Source organism: Musa acuminata, chromosome BXJ1-8 (assembly GCF_036884655.1).
Source record: "Musa acuminata AAA Group cultivar baxijiao chromosome BXJ1-8, Cavendish_Baxijiao_AAA, whole genome shotgun sequence".
In the NCBI taxonomy this organism is placed as follows: Eukaryota; Viridiplantae; Streptophyta; class Magnoliopsida; order Zingiberales; family Musaceae; genus Musa; species Musa acuminata.
In genome coordinates, this window is record NC_088334.1 from 36,243,010 (window position 1) to 36,253,995 (window position 10,986).

The 10,986-nt window shown below is 37.6% G+C and overlaps 2 protein-coding genes across 2 annotated transcripts; one reads left to right on the forward strand and one right to left on the reverse strand.

Moving 5' to 3' along the window:
- Positions 1-241: 241 nt before the first annotated feature.
- Positions 242-3,483, forward strand: LOC103994927 (metal tolerance protein 7). Its single transcript, XM_009415390.3, has 6 exons — positions 242-748; positions 1,969-2,081; positions 2,202-2,447; positions 2,526-2,606; positions 2,669-2,899; positions 2,989-3,483. Exons 1-6 carry the CDS (start codon positions 553-555, stop codon positions 3,331-3,333), a joined length of 1,212 nt encoding a protein of 403 aa, XP_009413665.1. The 5' UTR covers positions 242-552; the 3' UTR covers positions 3,334-3,483.
- A 2,937-nt stretch (positions 3,484-6,420) lies between these two features.
- Positions 6,421-7,613, reverse strand: LOC135589078 (NAC domain-containing protein 79-like). Its single transcript, XM_065081385.1, has 3 exons — positions 7,393-7,613; positions 7,029-7,294; positions 6,421-6,945 (listed from the first exon to the last, which is right to left on the reverse strand). Exons 1-3 carry the CDS (start codon positions 7,544-7,546, stop codon positions 6,499-6,501), a joined length of 867 nt encoding a protein of 288 aa, XP_064937457.1. The 5' UTR covers positions 7,547-7,613; the 3' UTR covers positions 6,421-6,498.
- Positions 7,614-10,986: the final 3,373 nt, after the last annotated feature.

Below are 10,986 nucleotides of genomic sequence, written 5' to 3' on the forward strand. Positions count from 1 at the left end.
CTCAAGCTGATTAAGGCATTGACTGTGGCAACTTCCTCTGACTTGGGTGCATTCATCGAAGTTCCACCAATCCAGGGGTGAAACTTGCCATTCTAAGCTCGAATGGAGAAAGAATCCCGGAAGAAAAGTCAATGACCAATCACAGATTGGCTTTTCTATCATTGGCTTTTATATTTCTGAAGCAATTCGTTGGCTCATGTAAAGGTGCCAATCTCTCTTAACTATTCCTCACGGCCTGATGTCTTGCTGCATGCACTATGCTGTCTTGAGACGAAGATTGCGGCATCCTTGCCAGACGCTTTTGATTTCGTGAGCAGCAGAAACGAGTGCGTGTCACCCACCAGCCGAAGCCTAAACCACTCCACGTTCCTCTGTTTCCTTTCATCAGCAAAACCAACCTACATGAGATCGCTCGTCATCAGACCCAATAGATTTCGATTACTTCCGCCTCCCTATTAACCACTCCACTGACCTTCTCCGGCATATAAATAAATGCTCACGGATGCTGTCTTCTGAGCCAACTGCGGGAGGTGTCGAAGTCTGGTCATCACCATGGCGCTGGAGCTGCAGAGCGAGTCGATGGACTACCGAACCGAGCTCCTGTCTCCTCTGAGGGAGGAAGGAGACTCGGCAGCGGCGATGGTGGCGGCCACACCGAGCTGGAGGCTTAACGTGAACGACTTCGCGATACAGGAGGCGGCCAAAAAGGACCCGCCGCTGGCTTCCAGAGTGTTGCGGAGATTCCATGGTAACTCATCTCCTCTCTCTTTTGATGGATATCTTGCAAAGGCTACGATGATCTCTTCCAGAGTGTTGCGCTTGTTTTATGCTTAATTGATTGCTGCATAATTTGCGTATATCTGCAAAGGCCTGAAATGGAAGCCATCTGTCTAGATATTGAGATGTTTAGGAGACAGCTTTATATATATATATATATATATATATATATATATATATATATATATATATATATATATATATATATATATAATGTGATGTGTTTCATCTCTTCCCTCTCCTTTGATTTGATTAGAGTCAGTACATGTATTAAATTTGAGAAATGACCTAATAATTTTAATTTTTAGGTTAAATTAGTATCTGATTTGATATATATTAATCGTGATCAATCTAACTCTAACTCATCATTATTTAATTACTAATATAGTATCAGAGTTAGGTGGATACAATTTCAACTAAACAAGTAAAAAAAAAACGAGGATTGAATTAGACAATATGTGGATGCTGAGATGAACGTAAATGTATCGGCCCATGTCTGTAAATAATTATTTAGTGGGATCCAAAGAAAGCATGCCGCATGTAGTCATTAATAATTAGCAGCAATCTTCATGTTTTCTGCTTTTCCTGTAAAATTACTGAATCACAATCGTCGAGGTGTCTCCCAAACTCAAGGAAATAGTAATTGCAGTCGACTTTCATCACCTTATACTTTCCCGAGGAAAGAAAGAGAGACAAAGGAATTATTAATAGCAGCTCGTCATCATTCTGAACGGAGATCAGCGTGAACAAGACAAAGACTTCTTTCCTGGAAAGAAGACCTCTCAATAGATTACATGCTGTTTCATCAATTTCTTTTACATTTCGAAGGTGCCTGGAAGCTTCTTCCCTGCGTCATACTAAGAAACTATAATCTAACAATGATTTCAAACTATAATAAGGATTATTATATCAATCTCCCATCTAAAAAATCCTGTTGAAGAAGAGTCTGCTGATGCTCGATGAAACCTAAGCAAAGATGTAAAGTCAATTTAGGACAAATATAATGCATCAGATGACCCAAATTTTATTACATTGATATCAAACAACTTTTTCTTTGACTTCTTCGGTGTTAAATGTGATTATAGATTGATTGAAAGAAGGACTAAGATAATAGTTTCATACTCATTGATCTCTTCTTCCTCGGTATGCTTTGCATTAAACACTAATCTATCATCTTCCATATGTTTCAAGGCAAACACAGAAAAATTGCAAAATACTACAAGAAGCAAGGAAATCTCCTCCAGGGATTCAGTGAGATGGAAACCATTGCTGAATTAGGCTGTCTAGCCGGAGCTCCCACACAGGTGAATTCATTCATCTTCTGATTATTATGTAAATAAAAGAAAATAGTTGAATTCTTGGGTTCACTGTTGCATACTTTTAAACATAAATACAGATTCATGTTTTGGGTTTTGGTCTCTTAGGAAGAGAGAAAAGACTTGGCCAAAAGTGAAAGGCTTGCCATCAACCTCTCAAACATAGCCAACTTAATCCTCTTCGCATCCAAAGTATTAGCATCGATCGAAAGCAAATCCCTGGCGGTGATCGCTTCAACTCTGGATTCTCTTCTGGACCTTCTCTCAGGATTCATCCTTTGGTTCACCGCATATGCCATGAAGAAGCCTAACCAGTACAGCTACCCCATCGGCAAGAACCGAATGCAACCTGTGGTAAGTCTCCGTCTTTGATCGACTTAATAATCCTTGCAGCCTCCATCGAATTTAAAATGGCAGTTTCCAATCATGCAGGGTATTGTTGTTTTCGCTTCTGTGATGGGCACTCTTGGTCTCCAAGTCTTGTTAGAATCTGGCAGACAACTCATCACGAGGGTACGTATGCATCGATCGATTGCTGCAGTTAAGTGAGACTCTGCTCAATCTAATTGTTGCAGGAACACCCTACCTTCGATCATGCAAAAGAGCTATGGATGGTGGGCAGCATGTGCTCTTCTGCAGTCGTCAAGTTCTTCCTCATGCTTTACTGCCGTAGCTTCAAGAACGAGATCGTGAGAGCTTATGCACAGGATCACTTCTTCGATGTCATCACCAACTCCATCGGTTTAGTAGCTTCTATACTTGCAGTCAAATTCTACTGGTGGATGGACCCAATCGGTGCTATATTGGTGTGTCTCATTCTGGCAGCCCAAACTTGACCTGTAACGGGTTGCAGAGAGATCTAATGGTGGAGGCGGTCTTCTTCTTGGTGATGCAGATAGCCGTGTATACGATCTGCTCATGGGCGAAGACGGTGGTGGAAAACGTGTGGCTGTTGATAGGAAGAACGGCGCCGCCGGACTTCTTGGCGAAGTTGACGTACCTCATCTGGAATCACCATCAACAGATCAAGCACATCGACACGGTGAGAGCGTATACGTTCGGGTCGCACTACTTCGCGGAAGTGGATATAGTGTTGCCGGCGGAAATGCCGTTGAGTCAGGCGCATGACATCGGCGAGACGCTGCAAGAGAAGGTGGAGCAGCTGCCGGAAGTGGAGCGTGCGTTCGTGCACATCGACTTCGAGTTTACTCATAGGCCGGAACACAAGCCCAAGCAGTAGCAGTGAATGATGTGTCTCTCAGATGCATCCGTAGAGAATAAGCAAATCAAGAATTAATTGTCTGCTTCAGAAATTGTCTTCTCGACATGTAATAATTTGTGTGGAAAAAGTATACATACATCAAATGAATTTTGGGTGAATTCTTCGTCCCCTCTTTTCTCATAATACCTAAAATGTCCTCCTGACGATACAATTTATATAGTCCGTAGACCCCATGGATTGGAATCAGTCCAATTCCACTCTATTTAAAAATATTTGAACTGGCATACAAAGTCTTCCTACGTGATTGTTCTTGATTCTAAACTAATAAAAATTTATATTTGAAATCTTATTTTTATATATATGAGTTAACTTTACATATAAGGATATATTTAAAATTATCGATTGCTCTATTTATTATAAGGTACTAAGCTTAAATTTTATTTTTGTCGCTTACCCTTTATATAAAAATAATTTTTTTGCTTAAATTATAGTATTTTTTAATAAATCATTTTTTCGTGGAAATGCCAAAAACACTTATAGTAAAATGATAACTTAATCAATACCTTGATGCCATGTGATCCACACTTACTCCAAATGTATTGACACTATGGTGCTACGTTGTCGACACCTATAGTCATATAGTTAGTGTAACGTGGTCGACATCTACTTACCATATAGCTAACCTCTTCGCACTACATGACCATCACTTACCATGTAGCTATTATATGACGGACACCTATTTGTCATGTAGCCGATAACGAGGCACCATTTGTCTAACATTTTGACATCATATGATTGGTATAAAATTATCCTCTAAACATTGCAAACCATGTTATTATCGTTGCATATTCCCTGAATATGACATTATATGATTTCATTAAGATCAAAAAAGTATATATTTATCTTTAACATTAATATACATCTTCTATCACAATAATTCTGAAATCATACTACTAAAGGCTCCTCTAGATGTGCTCCTCAATATACTGAAATTCTTAAATTTTTGTGTAGTATATTGGTTAGAGACAAATATGAAATATGAAATTAATTGACTCCTAATCAATTTTTCAACTTGACAATTACAACTATATGTATGTTGTAAATGAAACTATAAACTTTATACATAAAGAATCAGATTGATTCGTAACATAGATAATTGATTCATCCTGTCGATCTTTCCTAAGGGATAATGTATATGCTTTTGTTGTCAAGAGATTATGTTATGAATTATAAGAAATAAAAATATTTAAATAAAAATAAAAATGAGGTACCTTCATAAAAGAGGAGGATTTTTTTTTTTAGTATTTGCCCAAGAATTTTTACCGTCTAAACCAAGAGCTAAATCCATGAAAGCGTCCAACCACGAGCTTTGAGTCGGGTGGCCATATGATTGGGTTCAATGTTTGAACCCATGAATCCAAATTGCACCGCAATTAGAAAGTGGTTGAGCTAAGCTATTAATTTTGTTCAGACTTGTCCCCGTCATTCCATTCCCTTCTTGGGCAAATACTCAAAATGTAAATTAAATCATAAACGCTATAAATTGAATTCATCATCAAAATCTGAGATTCAACAAGTATCACCTCTATACACCAAAATATGAGATTTATATAACACCTCTGTACCATTTCTTTCTACATGTGCATATAAGTATTTCTAATTATTTCGATGTAGAAATTTACATCCTTATTGTGCATATGCTATGTATGATTATATTTGTTAAAGAAGTTATAGGATGAAGGGTTTGTCATTAAATATCTTATATTCATGATTTTGAAATATTATATATATGACATGATATATGCTCACTTGAATGAAGTTATAAAGGTCGATATTTAACGTGTGACTTTTCACTATAGATTATGCATACTAGCACCCAACCAAAGTGATTAGATGGAAAAGTGAACATGTGCAAGTTCATGTTAGTGCAAATATAGACAATGACCTATGAGCATTTCATATATGAAACTTTTGGATATGTTCTGTTTTGTTAGATAGATTTAGTTGGATATATTAGTTTAGATTTTTCCTTTGTCATATATTATAATTATAATTATGTACAAGTGTATAGAAAAAATCTTGTCATTTTATTTAGTAAGTTAGCATGTTTTAACTTTAAAATTCTTTACTTTTTATTGAATTCCATATTGGTGCTTTGTTAGTTTGTCTTCTTTTCTATTTTTTTGTTTAATCGCATAAAATATCTTATGACACTTAGTACTCTCTAATTTCCATCATCAGCTAGCGTCAGTTGAATTGTTGATATCGTTCTTGATCACATACATGCTACAAAGTGCTTGGTATCTCATTTATCCAATATTCCTAACAGTGCAGTGGCACCAATTTTGGGACCTAACGGTAGCATATCTCAAATATTCATTCATCAGGTACAGCAAAACATTATGTTTCTTTGAATTGTTTATCGATAAAAAGGCAAAAAAAAAAAAAATAGTATAAGATGGTAGCATTACATAATGGTAGTCGGCAAGCCCTTCTTACCCACTTGTTGACTGTGTGAATGAGAATAGTTTTTCGTTATAATCAGTTTATATGAATGGGAATGAAATGGTCAATCGGTAAAGCATACATTACTAAAATGCTTAAACAATTGGTAAAGATAAAAAAAAAAGGAGAAATGATTGCACTATAGTTAGGTCTTTCAAACTGCAATTAGATGGTAATTCTGGATGCTTTATATGGTTTCTATAAGATACAAGTGACACCAGGATCATGCTTAAATCGTTAACTTTGCTCTTCTGTCTGTGTAGGTTGGGTTGGAGCAAGGGCCAAAATCAAACTACGTGTTATCGAGCTGCATGGTTCATTTGATCAATACAATACCTTATATTGGACAAAGTCCATCACCCTTGCATTCGTTGTTAGTCGGATGCAATTCTTCTACTTTCCTTTAAATGTGCAGGTAGGTGAATTGGTACTTTGCTGCTGTCACCTTGTGCAATGGCATGTTTACAGGCGTAAAGGTCATTTTTGTTGTGTCCTCTTGTGTTGTGAATTGTTGATGATGGAGTTCCTTGTTGCATATGAATGGAACAATAGATGGGCTCCTTTAGCCTCGGTAGCTTTACGTCTGGGCAATATAGACACTGTGCAACAGATTACATATTTATTGAGCTTGAATTCTGAAATGAAGTAGCACTTGTGTTCTTCCTACAATGGCAATCCTCAATAACCTCTCCAATTCGATCCTTGGTCGAATGACTGCATCTGTTGTTGCCCTGCTGCACAATCCGCACGTGTAGATGAAGAGGCAGGGAAGCTCAATCTCGAGCCACTTCCCAACATAGCATCTCCTTGTCCCACAAGAGAGCTTAAACTTGCTGTTTCCATGCCCTCTGGCTGTTTATGCCCATACGACTGCAGTGCCCTCAAAATTGCTTGAGTCGGTGCGAAACCTGCACCCAACGATCCTGATGCCCATGGAGCCAACACCCAGTTCATGTACATGTTCACGTCCAACATGCTGTTGCTGTGGTACATGCTTTCGTTTGTCTGCACGCCATTAATTAGTCCTGCAAGCTCGCATGGAGACTCCAGCAGCGCAGGCAAGTCTGGTTGAGGCTTCTTCCCCGCCGAGCTCTTCTTAAAAACCCGACACACAACCCATTCCTCCTGACTCAAAACAAAGACACAAAACGATGAGCGTAATCTATGACGAACGTCACTGCTGTTCCGAAAGGTTGGGTGGGGAAGACCTTGGTGCCGTTGTAGGGGAAGCCGGTGTGGAGCCTGTACTCGTGCATCACCCAACCTGTCTTCTCGCCCTTGGGAGCCCTTCCCTTGTAGAACACTAGGGTTTTCTTCATGCCCACCAACACCTCACGGTGGAAGATCTCCTTGTCCTTCCCTGTCGTCTTCCAGTAGCCGGCGTCTGTCGCTCGGTTGGTCCGAAGCCCGGTCGGGTACTTGCGGTCCTTCAGGTTGAAGAAGTACCACTCTTTCTGCCCCATGCTAGCCTTCCCTGCAAAGCTCGATCACCGGACACGTTCTCTTCAACAACAGGTACTCAAGAATTCACACAAGCGACAGGTGAAGAAGGAACACGAGAAAGATGAGTACCCGGCAGATCCCATGGCTCACACCTGTTGAGGTCGACATCAGCAATGGCTGCAGTGGCGAAGCCCAACTCCGTCACCTTTCTCGAAAGGTAGTAAGTGATGAGCTCTTCATCGGTGGGGTGGAACCTAAAGCCGGGAGGAAGACTCTCCTCCATTGTATCTCAAGTGGGATGAACATACAAAATGAGCAGAAGCAGCAGTAGCAGAAGAGGTATTAATAATGGGGACGATGATGTCGACCACATGTGGAATCCATCTCATCCACCTCTTTGGAAAAGATTGTCAGAAAGAAAAGAAGGTTCTTATTGCAGGATTGCCATCGAATAAGGGAGTGGTGTGAAGAGAGAGAAGGGATGGAGAGGTCTTTCGGGTATATTGAAGGGTGACTGAGGTCATTTGAATCGCACTGCTATGTGGATCATCGTTCCTCTTTCCAACCAACCCCAACCGATCTCACCCAACCGTGGGGGCCACACAGCCGCACGCTTAGAGGACAATGGGCCAATAAAACTAATAATGTCTCATGCACGTGTAGATGAACGCAATCATATTTGGTCTTCCCTAATATACTGTATAGACGTAGAAGGTAGGTATGATGGATGGTTTACTTATTATTATTACGGTGATGAACGATCCACTTTGCAGGTCAAAATATTGGATGTAGTCTTCCGATTTCGATTCGGATAAAATTATTGTGGTTGATAAGTATTTTTTTTAATTTCTAAAATAATATGTTCTCGGACGATAAAAAAATTCAATATGAAAGAAACTCCGATAATTAAAGCATAGTTAGTCTATTTATACTTTATGTACTTGTAAGTTCTGTTGAGGAGGAAACATTTTGAATATTCTAGAGAATGTGAGAGTAAAGATTAAAAAAAGAAAAAAAATTCATCAATGCTTATGTTAGAGGGCGTACAAATGGTTTTATGTTCAGTTAACTTAAAAGTTACTTATAACTGATGATATCATGATGAAAAATCTGAGTTTTTTTTCAATTAAAAATTGTTAAATCACGTTAATTTTAAGTTAGTATATTAATGTTGATCTTTGAGATTTCTTTTTAGTTTGAAGCATTCTCTCTCAGAAGAAATTAATATATCATTCCAGCCAACACTGTTGTGAACATTCTCATGCTTCATATATCTAAACAACTTTCTATAGTTACAAGCATCTGCTCCTTCATGGGGGATGCCTAAGCTTTCGTGACCTAAGGAAGCCTTCAACTGCGACCTCGCTTGTCTTACGTGTCCCCCATGCATGATCCATCGCTGAGACCAACATGCGTTGCGTTGGCTTCTATAGCAAGTGAAACTGGACAGCAACTTAAGATGATGGAGTACAGCTAATCCTCGACCTTGTCCTTTGGTAATGAGATAACATTAATCTGCTACAGTAACTAATAGCCCAAAAACAAAAATAGTAAAGAAGAAGACTATGTATGATCCCCCTCTTCTTCTTGTGCCTTTGTGAAGCTAACTTCTCTGAGACTCTCGTTTTAGATATATTATTATAGGTTTGTCTACACGCATATTACACTACTTTCTTGTTTGGTGAGAGCGATGACTTGTGGAAATGACATTCAAGAATACCACTCCTGACTCATTCTCCGGTTTCCACTACCAGATTGCATTAAGATAAGACGAAGGCCAAAACATAACTTTTCCCATGCAACCACTTGTTTCTAGATTGCCGGTCCTTGTGTTCGAATTAAACTTCTTCCAAATATCATGAAGAGTTGAAAGAAATTAATGATTCGAGATTGAACCAAATTAAATATTGATTCTTGAAAGATGAAATTTTTTTTAGAGAATAAAAAAGGGTCCTAAATTTGATGTATAAGTTGTTGTGTGATGAGAGTCATAGAGTTTTGAGTTACAGTGAGGATACTTTTTGTGTGAACCATGAATTCGTTAACTTATCCCCTATACATCTCTTACATTACATAGTTCCATCACTCTCGTTATTCGTTCAACACCTTGATAGATAGGGTTTTTGTTTCCTTGGAATTGTTCCTGATCAGATGGCAGAAAGTTATGATCCCACGGTAGCTTATGCTACATGTAGTTTGACATAAGTTTAAATTATGTTTGTCATCAATCGGTAGATTTCATCGACTGCAAATTCCAATGGTGTCATAAACAATGCTTGCAGTGTGAAGTTAGTTCTATATTTGTATACCTTAATTTCGATACCATGAAACAAGCCAACAGGAAAAAGGGTACGATTTTTTAGTTTGGATAATGAATTCAGAGGAAATCATACAACCTACTTATTATTGTTAGAGCTAGCCCCAGAAAATTTACCACAAGGTAATTTTGACAACACAACAAAGACAATAAAGTGAAAAATAAAAGCGACAAGAACACCAGATTTATGTGGTTCGGTCAATTAACTTTGACATACATCCACGGACGAAAGAGGAGCAAATCACTACTATGAAAAGGGACTATTACAAATGCCTTAGGAAGATGTTCTTAGACCATAAAACACTCGAAAATACTAAACAAGAAAAACCATAAGTCCAAACTATTTAATTGAGTGTGGACTTAAACCAAAGTAAATACTTAGGTTTTCTTGTGGTGCATCTGACTTCAAAGCCCAGACCCTTATTTATAGTTCCAATAGGAGATAACAATTATAATTGCAAATGATAATTCATTCATCTTTCCTTTCTTGTACAAACTATCTATCCTCCTTCTTTATGTCTATGCATTTTAGATTTGAGTCCATGTTTGAACCTCTTTTGTATTAATCTAATAAAATAAATTATATATTTTCTAAAAAATATATTTGGTTCTCCGGATTTAGAAGCTGATGTGGGAGGGTACTCTACACCGGTTAAATATCAACATGTTACTACGGATACTCTACAGGCTAGTAGAAGACCGAAAAAGAAGAAAACCTCGATACCGACTTTGAAGATATTGACATCTCTATATCGTATACCATTCTTAGAAAACATTGACATCTCTACATTGGCATATTGATTCAAAAATCATCAACATTTATACATTGGTCAAAATTGGTTCTCTAGATAAGTAGGTCAAGATACAAAATGATCTTTGCAAAATCTCTAATATAATGATAAACTATGTCAATATCAATAGAGATTAATCATTTTCTACGACCTAAAGTGTCTAATTTTGTTTTTATTTCATGAGTTACCCTTGACTCTACTTGATAGATTCATCTACAATCAAGTCAAGTATTCTTCGTATAATTTCAAATTTACAATTCTTGCGAAAGAATCTAATCGACTGATCAAATTTTGACCTATCATTTCAGGATGTAGAAGCATGCTATGATTGACTTAGACTTAAATATTTTAAACTAATACTTCGAAATTAATACATTAATAGATAAATTAACTTATATAGTTAAATCGTTATAAATAACGATAAAAACTCTCAGTAGGAAAGAGATCATGAATGGAGCTAGAGATAGACACACCATGATATAAAATTACCATTAGACTAATCTCACGTGTACCATATTAGGGTGCATAAGGATTTGATGAATTTAATACCACTAATATAAATTTAAATATTTATTTTTTAAAAATATTTAAATTTATGTTAGTGGTATTAAATCT